The 13,118-nt window shown below is 54.9% G+C and overlaps 1 protein-coding gene across 1 annotated transcript in view; it reads right to left on the bottom strand.

Moving 5' to 3' along the window:
- Positions 1–1,050: 1,050 nt before the first annotated feature.
- Positions 1,051–13,118, bottom strand: part of OLFML2B (olfactomedin like 2B) — a 33,487-nt gene continuing 21,419 nt past the window's right edge. The window contains exons 6-8 of the mRNA XM_002715110.5: positions 11,331–11,837; positions 2,774–2,950; positions 1,051–2,138 (exon numbers count right to left, since the gene is read on the bottom strand). Coding sequence (XP_002715156.2) covers positions 1,537–2,138; positions 2,774–2,950; positions 11,331–11,837 — 1,286 coding nt within the window. The 3' untranslated portion in view covers positions 1,051–1,536. The remainder of the gene's footprint in view (positions 2,139–2,773; positions 2,951–11,330; positions 11,838–13,118) is intronic.

Genomic DNA, 13,118 nt, shown 5'->3' with positions numbered 1-13,118 from the left:
ATAAAATGTCATGCTGTCTCTAATTTTAAATTCATCAGCAAAAATTTTAAGGAGATAAAGCAAACACAACACAATAGGGGTGGTTGTTCTATCTTAGGGACAGCAATACCGGGCTCATTACACTTCCCTCCCTACTCTTTTACATGGGTTAAAGTTTTCATAATAAAAACTAAAACTAATAAATAAATATATAAAATAATGACTGCCTATCTTTTGCCTATGCTTTACATATTGTTTTGTTGGGTCTACATAACTCACATTTTAAAGAGGCAGAAAATTAGGCTCAGAGAAATTGGGTGTCTTTGAGATCACATAGGCAGAACAAGGCAGAGCTGGGATTGTCTGTGAGAATCCTCTGCCTCCCACCGTGCCTGGGCAGGAATAGTGACTGAAGTCAGGGCTGGCGCTGTAGTGTAGCCGATGAAGCTGCAGCATGCAGTGCCGGCATCTCTATGGGCACCAGTTCGTGTCCTGACTGTTCTACTTCTGATCCAATTCCCTGCTGGTGTGCGTGGGGAAGCAGCGGAGCATGACCTAGGTATTTGGGCTCCTCTGCCCATGGGTGCAGGGGCCCAAGCACTTGGGCCATCTTCTGCTGCTTTCCCAGGTACATTAACAGGGAGCTGGATTGGAAGTGGAGCAGCTGGGACTTGAACCAGTGACCATATGGGATGCCTGTGCCGCAAGCCGGGGCTTTAACCTGCTGAGCGCTGTGTTGTCAACAGTGCCTCCCACCAGGCTGTGTGAAGTAGGACCAAGGAACGCTCAGTTCCTCCCTCTGGGATTAAACGACCAAAGCACAGGCAGCACAAGGCAAAGATGCTGCTGGGAAGGTGAGAGAAAAGAAGGCCAAGTGCACAGAAGAGGAACACGGCTCCGCGCCTCCCGAATCCCCTCCTGGGGAGGCTCCTTCCTTCATCAGCTGGGGACTACGCTGCGACACGCCCAGAGAGCGAACACCTCCAAGGGGCACCAGACCGTGGCTCCTCCCAGGAGAGGGACCCTGCGCCACACCAGGCACACCGCGCTCAACAAAAATGCACAGAGGGATGAGTTTAAATTTCTTCTTTATTAAAAAACAGAGGCATTTTTTTTCTGGGTTTTTCAAACTTCTCCAATAGATAAAACTTTTTCCCCGCCACTTGGCACTTCTTTCTGGCCCCCCTCCACTGCTGCTCCTGACGCGGCGCACCTGCAGAAAGCTGTTCAATGGTGGGCTTCCCGGAGCTGCAGGGGTAGGGGGCCGGAAGGAAGGCGGTCACTGGTCAGAAGGAGAAGTTCACTTGCACAAAAATAGAACCTGTGGAGGATGAGACCAGCACATACACGTATGGGTTGATCTACAACCCATATAAAAAAAATAGACCCCAATTGTCATTTTACATTTGCAATATTATACAAAATAATATATTTTTAAACAGTACAGACCCATCACACACACACGCGCGCATACACACCCACACACATGCACGCACACGCACACACAAGGTGCAATCAGTCGGCCCCTCTGCACTTTGGTTTGCAGGGACAAGGGGGTCAGTAGGCGAAGATGACGTGATAGGTGACCTGGTGGCCGTTGTCCCAGGCATACAGCAGGCGGTCCTTGGGGTTGTAGTCCACCTGGGTAGTGTAGGAATACTCATTCTCAAACAGCAGCCTGGGGACGATCTGTGTGTTGGTGTGGGTGTCAAAGGCGTAGGAGATGTTGGCGTTTCGCTGGTTGTAGCTGTCCACGGCATACAGCACCCCACAGATGACGAAGCAGTTGCCGTAGAAGTTCCGCCGGAGCCCTGTGCGCCACGTGGTCTCCTTCTGCATGCTCAGGTCCACGGCATTGAGTTTGCTTAGGACGATGACCTCCTGGCTGAAGCCCTCATCGTCCAGGGCTGGGTAGATGAGCCACAGGCCATTCTCATCCACAGCAAAGTCCACATCCGAGTGGCCCTGCCACCGCCACGGCGTGGCCTCCTCGTAGGCCACGTCATGGAGCATGGCCCAGGCAGCCACGTAGCGCTGCTTCAGGTCGTACTTGATGATGTTGCGGGTGAAGGCCCGGTTATAGTAGAAGGCGCCGTTGTACACGACATGGCCAGTGCCGATCCAGCTATACGGGAGCTTGTAGGAGTTGCTCCAGCGACCTGTGGGCCATGAGAAGAGGGGGAGACTTTAGGGTAGGGAGATGACAGGCAATCAACTTGGGGTCTGGAGACCGGGGTTTGTTGTACAGGAAATTGCCTAAACTTTCTGTACCTCAGCACCGTCATCTGTCACCAAAAAATAACAACTCCCAGGTGGGCGTGCAGCACAGTGGTTAAACGGCTGCTTGGGACACACGCATCCTGTATCAGAGCTGCTGATCTGAGTCCTGGCTGCTCTGCTTCCAATCCAGCTTCCTGCTAATGCACATCCTAGGAGGCAGCAGGTGGTGGCCCAAGTGCTTCAGTCCCTGCCACCATGCAGAAGACCTGCAGGGAGTTCCAGGCTTCTGGCCTCAGCCCGGCCCAGCCCTGGCTAGTGGGGGCATTGAGGGAGTGAACCAGCAGATGGAAGATCTCTGTCTGTCTCTCTGCGTCTCAAATAAAAAACGAACATAAGTAAATAAAAAAAAAAAAGAAAAAGTAAATAACAAAACCCTGCTTGCCTCACTGAGCTGTTTCAAGCAGCCAGGGTGCTAATACATGAGTGTGATCTGTGAGCTGTCCAGGGCTGGGCATGATTAAAACAGAGAGAGTGGGGAAGGAGGAGGCTGCCCGAGTGGACCCATGCCACTTACCTTGTTTGAAGTTCTCCAGGTTCCGGAACTCTACCAGGGTGTTGCCATAGTAATAGTTGGTCACATAGATCCGCTCGTCCTTGGCCAGTGGGTCCTTCATCCAGGCCCCTTCGTTCCGCCCGTACGTGTTCTGGGTTGTTGGCCCCGTGATGGTGGAGAGGGTGTCCTTGCACCTTCCTGGTGGAGAAGAGGTGCAGGAGGAGTGGGGAGGTCTCCATCACCTGGCCCTCGTGCTGATGCATCGAGGATCGTTCCCCTCCTACGCCCCTGCAAAGTCGGCCACCGTCCCTGTTCTTTCACGCCTCCGCACCATGCTCTGCTCTGTTGTTCTCTGACTTCTCAATTCTACTCCTCAAGACCCTGAGATCCAAAGTCCTGTTTTGACACCAGACCCTCCTCTGCAAAGCTTCCTTGCCCTCCCGTTCTGTTCCATCCTGCTCCCCAGTGCCCCGGATGCACTGTCTTCCAGGAGCCACCATCACCTTGTATTGCCACGGTGTGTGTGCATCTCTGCCCTCCCTCCGCGCCCACCCCTAAGCACAGCATAGGCACCAAGGGGGCAGGGGCTGTGGCTTCTCCTCTGCTCCCCTGGCACTCAGAATGCAGTATCTGGAAGGTCACGGGCACCCACAGGTGGCCTGATGCTGGGCTGAATGCACAGTAGCCTGAGCAGCATGAGGGGAGTGAGGCCAGGAGCTGTGCTGCCCCCGGCTGCTGGGGAGCCCAGTCACGGCCGAGCAATGGATGGTCATCTTCCTGAGGCCCACTTGCCAGTCCCATAGACAGTTCCTGTCGATCCCCTGCCTCTGTCACTACCAACAGCAGGGTGCCAGGGACCCCTGCTGGGGAGCAGAAGGAGCAGAGCACCAAGTTCCCACATGAAGACCTCACTCTGGGTTGCAGGAGCCTCCTTAGAAGTTCAAGTCTTACTGGGGCAAAGACACAGCAATACATCCTTCCGAGTGGCTCTTTGGAGTGGCCTAATACCCAAGACAGGTCCTAAAGGGCCACTTGAGCCATACCAGATTCTAGACTAAGTTCAAGCTCACAGGGCTGACATGCGATATTATCGCTGAGAATGGCCCTGGGTGGTTCTGAAGTCACCCGTGACTACTGAGGGCATGTGCCTGTCTGGTCCCCTCACTAGTGGGTTATGGAGGAGACACGGAGAGGTCAGCAGAGAGAGTAGGATAAAGCCACCTGGACTTGGCCCACTCGGCTTCCCCATTCGCACTTGCCGTCCAGGCTGGCAGCACCAAGGGCCAACGGAGATGAGAATGACAGGTCCTTGACAAGGGCCTACAGTTCAGATTCAGGGTTCTCTAAGGTCCAGTTCACCCTCATTTCCAGACGGACCCAATCTGTTGTATGCATTCGGCTTCCCAGGCCCAGGCCCACAGCTGGCAGGACAAGGGCAGGCAGCTGCGCCCGTGGCTTGGGTTTGGGGGAGCTGGGGGTGGCCGTGGGATGAGCATTGTTTTCCAGGCAGGCTCCATGCTTGGGTGCAGTTGTCAGGGTTTAGGCGGCTCAGTGTGGGGTTTCTAAGTCCCCATCCGGCAGCGTCGGGGAGCGATTCAGTCTCCAGGAGACAAACAGAACCTCCCCGCCAATGCCTCATTCCCCCACAACTGAGCTCATCTGTTCAGGGCAATAAAATAGAAGTTTCTGAGCCCTGGCAGCAGAGGTCTGATGGGAAATATCTCATTTCCTGGCACAACGCGGGGGCCGTGGCTGCCAGCGGAGAAGCCACGCCCACACCCCCTGCACCGAGTGGGGGCTCTTGCATGCCACTCCTGGGAAGGGGCACTTACGTACCCCCTCCCCCTGGCAAGGCCCAGCAGCATACCAGCTCTTGTCTCAGAGGCAGCCAAAGCTTGCACCCCGGAGCCCCACAAATGGCTGCATGAGGCCATGGTTGCCGGGGTTGCCAACAGCCTTGCCACCTCCTACCAAACATGGAAACTGCAGGCATGCTCCATAAACCAGGGCTCCTCCGAGCTTGGATGCCTCGGGCTGCCCCAGGAACCGGCCTCCCTCTCCCCTACCAAGTCCCTTCAGGGGCCTGTCTCAGCACTGAGGCTGTGCAGGGCTGCAGATGGGCCCCAGCTTGGAGTCACAGGCTTGGCCTTGGTCTTGGCCCTGCCGCTGACTCCAAAGTCTGGGTGGTCTCCATGATGTCACAGAGCTTTCATGTCTTCAGTGAATATGTAGAAAACATGCCCTGCCTACTTCACAAGGGGGCTTGGAGAATTCTCCTCTGGCAATGGCACGGCAGGCTGAGGAAGGGCCCCCAAAGACACCCAGGTCCCAATCCCTGGTACCTGGGAGGGACCTGGGAGGGACCTGGGAGGGTGACCTATGGCCAAGGGGAGACTGCGGATGGGATTAAGTCAACACTCTTGAAATGGGGAGATGATTAGAGATGATCCAAGCGAGCCCTGACTGTAATCACAAGAATCCCTGTAACGGAGAGGCCAGGGAAGAGCTAACAGCAGACCAAGAGGAGGCCAGATGATGGTGGAAGCAAAGGCTGGCAGGAGGTGGTCACCTGCCAAGGGACGCTGGCCACCACCAGACACTGGAGAAGAAAGCATTCTCCCCTGGAGCCTCTGCACGGAGCCAGCCCCCTGACACTTTGAGTGTCGCCCCTGCGAGACTTATCAGTTCCCTGTTCTGCTATAGAATACGTTTCTGTTGTTTTCAGCCACTAAGCAGGTGATGATTTGGAGGCACAGGAAATGGATACAGAAGGAGTCAGCTTCTTACTTCTGCAGGAAGAGCGAGCCCCCTTGCAGCCTGGGCCCTCGGGCCAAACCGCGGCACGCGGGGCAGGGCAGATGCTTGAGGTCAGGATCAAGGCAAAGGTCAGGGAGGCCAGCAAGATTGCCACACTCTGAGAACACAGGGCCATTCAGGAGCTCCCACCCTTGCAGCAAATGGCAGCTGCACAGAAAGGCCAACAGATACTGACCGCCTACTTGGTGGACCGACGGAAAGATGGTGCGGGAGAGGGGACATTTCAGAGAGAATCCTGTGCTGCCTGCGACTCAGGCCTCCCCCGAGCAGACTGCCCAGGGTCATGGTGATGACGACAGCTAACGTCTATCAAGTACTTTCTGGGTATTAACCCATCTAAGCATCGGTGGTCCCAGCAGCCAGTTGGCCTTGCTTTCAAAGGTTACCAGAAAGGAAAACAGAAGCTTGCTTGAATCTCAGCACCCAGGAAAGAGAAATCCACAAACCAGAGCCTCTCCTGCCCTGTGCACCCTCTGAGGAGGGTGCTCCGGAAATGTCTGGCACTGCCCATCAGGGGTGCTCTTGGCTTTCTTTTGCTGGTTGAGGAAGCTTCTCTTTTGGTCAGAATCTGTGGGCCAGCCTGGCACCCACCTCCACCTTCCCTTGGTTCTGCACCCCTCTCTCTGCCAGTCCCCGCCTCCCTCCCCAGCCATGCCTTCCCCAGCTCTGCTCTTCAGATGGATTCCCTCTTCTCCACGCCTTTCCCTTGTTACCCTCTTGAGCGAGCTCTGCTCTCAGCCTCCTTCCTCCTCCTGCACTCACTGGGCAGACAGCTCTCACTGATGACCTTGGCCCAGGTCTTGGTTCCAGGCATCATGTCTCTGGCTCTCCAGCAGATGTGTCTCCCCTGGGTGTCTCCTGGTTCCTCTAACTTAATGGATCGACAGAGAATTCATTTGCCTCAGTTCACAGCCTGCTCCTCTTGCACTTCCTGTCTAGAGAAGGGTACAGCACACCACCCACCTGCTGAGCCAGAACCGGGGTCATCCCTATGACCTTCTCCTCCCCCTGGGTCAGTTCCATTCTGCTTCTACTGCGTCACCCTTTAGTGCTTCTCTCTACCTCAGTGCTCCTTGCCTGGATTGCTCCAGTTACACCTGTTGGTCTCTCCTCTGGCCCCCTTCTACCTGTCCTGCTGTCCAGTTGTCCCTGAGCTGTTTTTCTAACATGCACATCTGCATAAACCCTTACTAACTCACCAGCTCCAACCGCCAGGGAAGCCCCACATCCCTGTCCCAGCACAGCAGCCCCTCCTACACTTCTTGCCATCTGCCTGGATTCAGAGGTCTCAAACTAGGAGGCCTCCAGAGGCCAGGCAGGTGCTGGGATGAGTGGCGGAGGCTGAGTGTGGGACAGTGGGCAGCAATAGAAGCGGTGGTGAACTGGAAGAAGAGCTGACCAGAAGGCATTCAAACTCAGGAATGGGAAAACACATCTTGGGATGAATTTGGCCTCAGGTTTGCTAGCTTGAGATCCCTCCCACACACCCAGCAGCCTGCGTTCCCCGGGGTGCCACGGCCAGCACTGGCTCTGTGGGTGTCTGATCTGTGTAATCACATGTCACTCTGGTTTAGTGCTCCCCTGTTACCACCTTGAAAGTCTTAGTAATTTTACCGTTGCACTTGAGCTTTATAGGTGAAGGTCATGGGTTCTATATTTGTGGATTCAACCAACCATGGATTGAAAATATTTGAAAAAACTTGCATTGAGGCTGGACATGTACAGACTTTTTTCATGTCATTATTCCCCAAACAATACAGTATAACCACTGCCTTGATGCCATTCTGTTGTATTAGCTATTACAAGTAACCTAGAGATGGCCGGCGCCGTGGCTCACTAGGCTAATTCTCCACCTTGTGGTGCCGGCACCCCAGGTTCTAGTCCCAGTCGGGGCACCGGATTCTGTCCTGGTTGCCCCTCTTCCAGTCCAGCCCTCTGCTGTGGCCCGAGAGTGCAGTGGAGGATGGCCCAAGTGCTTGGGCCCTGCACCCCATGGGAGACCAGGATAAGTAACTGGCTCCTGCCATCGGATCAGCAGCAGCCATTGGAGGGTGAACCAACGGCAAAGGAAGACCTTTCTCTCTGTCTCTCTCACTGTCCACTCTGCCTGTCAAAAAATAAATAAAATAAAGTAAAATAAAAACAAGTAACCTAGAGATGATTTACAGTATATGGAGGGATGTGTGGGGGTTCTATGCAAGTACTATGCCATTTGTATAAGGGATCCGAGTACCTGCAGATTTTGGTGCCCAAGGAGGGTCTTGGAACCAATCCCAGTGGATACTGAGGGACAACTACATTTGCACTTAAAATTGACATTGCAAAACATAAAGATGGATGTAAAATTCATATCAGAATTTAAATTTTTAATATCTTTGCCTATAGCAGCGTGAAATACCAAGTGAAAACACTACAAGGAGAGAAACACACACACACACACACACACACACAGCTCTACAGTCACTACCTTCATTAACTCTATTTCCCTGCAGTTTCAACATGCAGGGCTCCCGTGTTTTCATTCTGCACTGGGCCCTACACATTACTCAGCCTTGATCATGCCGCGGCACTTCCGGTGACTTGCTGGCTCCCGTCCTTCTCACTGCAATGCCACGTTCCTGGCCGACTTGCCCTTCCCCTTCAAGAGAGTTGCCCCGCTGGTCTTTTCTGGAAGAGAGTCCTGGGGGCCCTGGGCTCCCGCTGTGAGCCACAGCGTTTCCTTCAGCTCAAGTCCAAGTACCACCTCCTGTTTCCGTGTCAGTCTCACTACAAGCCCTGGCATACCTGTCTTTGCGTTCCCGACACCCACTGCGCTCACATGTTGTCCACCACTGCTCTGTGCCCTTGAACCCTCTCCATCACTTTAGGATTAAGTCTCAACTTCTCATTGCCTTCGCCATCAGGTCCTCACTTCTTATCCTGGGGTTCCCAACTCTCCCTTCTGTATCGCAGTCTGGGCCAGGACCTCTGCCTTCCATTCCCCTACCCACCCTGGCTCTCACTGGCAGCTCTGCCTGGAGAGCCCATGACCACCTTTGAGAACGAAGCCCCCCGACAGGTCTGGTGATGCTGCGGCTGGATCATGCACACCTGTCCCCTTCCTTGCCTCCCATGCCCCCTGCCACTTTAGCCACCTGCTGCCTCCCTGCGAGGTTAGTCCCTCCGGGGCAGTGACTCCGTCTCATTCATATTGGTTTTCTGCAGCCCAGACTTACTCTTCAGCTTCTACCCACTGACAAGGAGAGCTTTGTATTCTTATTTCTAGGGCCAGAAGCCCCTGTGTTCTGAGTGATGTCCCCAGTGGCTTAAGGGGGTGGCTTAGATGGATCAGCAAGGAGACTGGGACCAGGGTAGAGCTGGGGACACAGGGCACCCCTGTCAAGTGACTCAGGGAACAGCCTGGGCACTGTGGGAGCTGTGGAAGGTGCCACCCCAACCCCCATCAGCAGCGCCCTCCTTGGTTGCCCCACAGCAAGCCTCCCTGACCCGAGGCAGGCCAGCCAGGCCATCTCACACCACAGTGGAGTGGCTAACTATGACCCTGGCCTTGGTTAAGGTCGTGTGCTTTGTGGGGGCGACATTCTTCACAGATCATGGTATTTCCTGAACTCAGCCACGAATCTGGCATTGTCATAAGCTGACTGTCCTTTTTGTTTGCCCCTGCCCACCCCAACCCACCCCTGACTCACCCCCCCCCCCCCAGCAGTAGCCCCTTCTAACAAACACATCAGGAACTGTAGACGTTAAAGTCTGGCGATCTTGGCCTTGACCAGGCAGCACTTCTCCCAAGCCCCGGCTTCCACCCCTGACAGCATCTTTCCTCTCCTTGTCTTCCAGCTCTGAGCCAAATGCGTGTGTGCACCACCAACAATGGAGTGAGATTCACTTGCTTTGGGATTTTTTTTTTTTTTTTTGAGACTTCTATGACTCCTCCGAGTAGTAGACATTTTAGGACATCATGAAGTCAGGGTTGGAAATAAGATGGGGCTAGGATGGTCCTTCTAAACACAGCCCCATGTAAAGCCACATCTTAAGTAGCTCAAAATCAAAATGGCCAGACTCCTCCAACGGCAAACAGCATTTCCCTGGTACCAGGTCAGTAGCCTGTGTGCACTTTAGCCAAATGCTTTTTACCCTGCCGATGACTGGGAGATGTCAGCACACCACGTGAGATGTGACTGCCAAGTGCAGAAGTCGGGGGGTCTGCAGAGAGGGTTCCAGGAAGGGAATCCCACCCACACCGACTGCAGCCAGAGGCAGGCCTGACCCTGTGATAGGCGACTGGAAGTGATTCCCACATTCACATCACCTGTCTCATCAAATCTTTCTTCTCTGGGCCGCCTCCTGCATCACCCCTTGGTATTGGAAGGAAATACAACATTTGCGTCCACATCCAAGTTTCTTCTGCAGAAGACGCAAGAGGTAAGAGCTCCAGAGTTTCTGGAAAACCCTACAGGCTGGTCTTCAAGCAAACCGACCTCTGCATACCAATGTCCTTTCACTTTACTAGAACACTGAACAGCAGCAGAAAATGTGTCTCTGGCCCTCAGCTCCTGCCACCAGGTGAACAGCTGCCGGGACACAGGCTACTAGAGTAGGGGAGCATCCTAAGAACCCCAGAAAGGTACACACTACCCCAAAAAAGATGGCAGTGGTAAAACCCAGAGCAGACAGGTGCAAAGAGTCTGGGGGATGGGACCCTGGCTGGAGGTGGGTTAAGGAGGTGGCGGACGACTTGACTGCTGGCTACAAGTCACCAAGCAAAGAGACTCCCAGGCTGGCCAACCCCATGTCCTGAAGATACCACAGGTGTTTGGGCCCTACCTGCAGATACCCCAATATGCATCACAAAGCCTTGAACTTAGATAGCACTCGACAAATGTTTATAAAACTCATGGGCTGGCACCGCGGCTCAATAGGCTAATCCTCCACCTAGCAGCGCCGGCGCACGGGGTTCTAGTCCCGGTCGGGGCGCCGGATTCTGTCCCGGTTGCCCCTCTTCCAGGCCAGCTCTCTGCTGTGGCCCGGGAAGGCAGTGGAGGATGGTCCAAGTGCTTGGGCCCTGCATCCCATGGGAGACCAGGATAAGTCCTGCCTTCGGATCAGCGTGGTGTGCCCGCCGCAGCGTGCCGGCCGCGGTGGCCATTGGAAGGTGAACCTACGGCAAAAGGAAGACCTTTCTCTCTGTCTCTCTCTCTCTCACTATCCACTCTGCCTTTAAAAAAAAAAAAAAAAAAAAAAAAAAAAAACTCATGAAGATGAGAACTTGGCTCCACTAATTTAAATATTTATCCTAGTAGGGAGATTCTGGAGCAGGTGTTTGGCCTAGTGGTTAAACCGCTGGTTCAGACACCTGCCTCCCACATGCGGTTTGGTAGCCAGCTCTGCTCCTGACCCTGCCAATGCAGATTCTGGGGGGGGGGGGGGGGCAGCAGTGATGGTGCAAGATGCAGACCTGGGCGGAGCTCTGGGTTTCCAGCTTTGGCCCCAGCCAGGGGTCACTCCAGGCATTTGGGCAGTGAACCAGCAGATGGGAGTTCTCTCTCACTCACTCGCCCTCTCATTATTTAATTAATAAAATAAAGGAGGTCCCCACTCCTGTCACTGGCACACTTTGGACACATAAACCCTGGATGTCAAAGCCCACCATCAGTCACAGTGGAGCAAGCACCCTGATCATCTGGCTCCCCCCTCTCCTTTCACCCTTTTGCTGGCTCCAGCCTGGTTGACCAGGAGGCCCAGCTGGGTCGAATGAGCTCACCTATGACGTTCCGGATGTCGTCTTCTTCCTCGGGGCTTAGGGTGGCGCTGGCGGCAGGGTCTGTCCTGACGGTGGCAGGAGGTGCTGGGGCCATGTGTGTGGCTTCCTCAAATGCATCCCCAGGGACCACTGCTGGGGAAGCTGAGGCTGGAGGTGGCGGGACAGCTGTGTGGGCCACGGTGGTGGCCGGTCCCTGAGTGGAAGGTTGAAGGACCGTCTCCTTGATGGGGTCTGGGAGGACCACTGAGGAGGTGTGGAGTGTTGCCGAGAGCTGTTGTTCAGCTGAGGCATGGAGAGCAGGGGCAGGGAGGCCGGCGGCTGACGGGGAGGCCGGCGGCTGGGCGGAAGACGAGGGTGTGGTTGGGGGGCTGTGGCCAGCCATCCCTGTGGTGCTGGGCTGGGCGGCTGCGGACCTCTGCGTGGTGCTGGTCAGCTGCTCGCTGTGTCTCAGGAGCTGGTCTTCGATCAGCAAATCCACTCCACTGTCGCCGCTGAACAACTCGTCTTCTGTGAAACAAACACGAGGCAGGGGAGCGCCCTTCAGCCAAGAGCAAGCGGCGGCTGGCAGGTCAACAAGAAGGCTCCCCTCCTCAATGCGACAGCCTCACTCCGAGCTGGAGCCCAGCTGGGAGTGCAGAAGAGGAAGGCGACAAGGGGCACCCACGGAGGGACGCTCTCCTTCCTACAGGGTCTCTCTGCATAGGCTGCAGCCCTGCTCCCTCCAGGACTCGGGGGCATGGTGCACAGCTGGGCTGTGGACCCTCATGGCTGGGAGGAAGTGCGTTATCCAATCATCCCTTCCGCAAATATACAGCCAGGAGACAAATCAAGCTCCTTGAGCTCACAGGGCGTCTACCTACTGGTGGAGACCTGAACACTCGACATAGACGGTTCCTCTGAGGAACCGTCAGTTCCTCTGATACTCTGGGGGCCGGGCGGAGGACGGAGAGGAGGGTCCAGAGAGCCGGGGGAGAAGTGGTCAGGATGGGACTTAATGGGTTGCAGGGATGAGCTGAAGGAGATGAGGGAGTTACTCGAGCAGCTGTGGGTGTAGTGGGAGGGCTCCAGGGGAAATAACGGCCGTGCAAAGGCTCTGAGGCAGGAACACACCCGCCGAGCACAGAGGTGGCCGGCGAGGAAGAAGCAGAGAGCGTGAGTGTAACAGGTGGCGCAGTCACAGAGAGAACGGCGGCAAGGACGTGTGGCGGGGGCTGAGCATGGAGTTCGGTTTTTATCCCGAGCGAAATGGGGGAGGCTGCAGGGGTCTGAGCGGGGCAAGGATTTCTCAGGAAGGACACAAAGAGGGTTTTTTTTTTTTTTTTTTTTTTTTGGATAGGCAGAGTTAGACAGTGAGAGAGAGAGAGACAGAGAGAAAGGTCTTCCTTCCGTTGGTTCACCCCCCAGATGGCCGCTGCAGCCAGTGCACTGTGCCGATCCAAAGCCAGGAGCCAGGTGCTTTTCCTGGTCTCCCATGGGGTGCAGGGCCCAAGCACTTGGGCCATCCTCCACTGCACTCCCAGGCCACAGCAGAGAGCTGGACTGGAAGAGGAGCAACCGGGACTAGAACCTGGGGTACCGGCGCTGCCAGCAGAGGTTTAGCCTAGTGAGCCACGGTGCCGGCTGGACACAGAGTTCTAACAACAACAAAAATCATTAGTAAACTGGTTTCACATGCTCTGCTCCTTAGAAAAGTACTGTTATAGAGCATGGGGATGGAGAGGCATTTGCAGTACCTATGAGGTCAAAAGATGAGGATCCAAAATATGTAAAGAATGCATACAAATCAAT

The sequence above is a fragment of the Oryctolagus cuniculus genome, chromosome 7, assembly GCF_964237555.1.
Source record: "Oryctolagus cuniculus chromosome 7, mOryCun1.1, whole genome shotgun sequence".
Classification (NCBI taxonomy): domain Eukaryota; kingdom Metazoa; phylum Chordata; class Mammalia; order Lagomorpha; family Leporidae; genus Oryctolagus; species Oryctolagus cuniculus.
The sequence above is the reverse complement of the archived record's forward strand: the minus strand, read 5'-3'. Positions and strand labels throughout refer to the sequence as shown.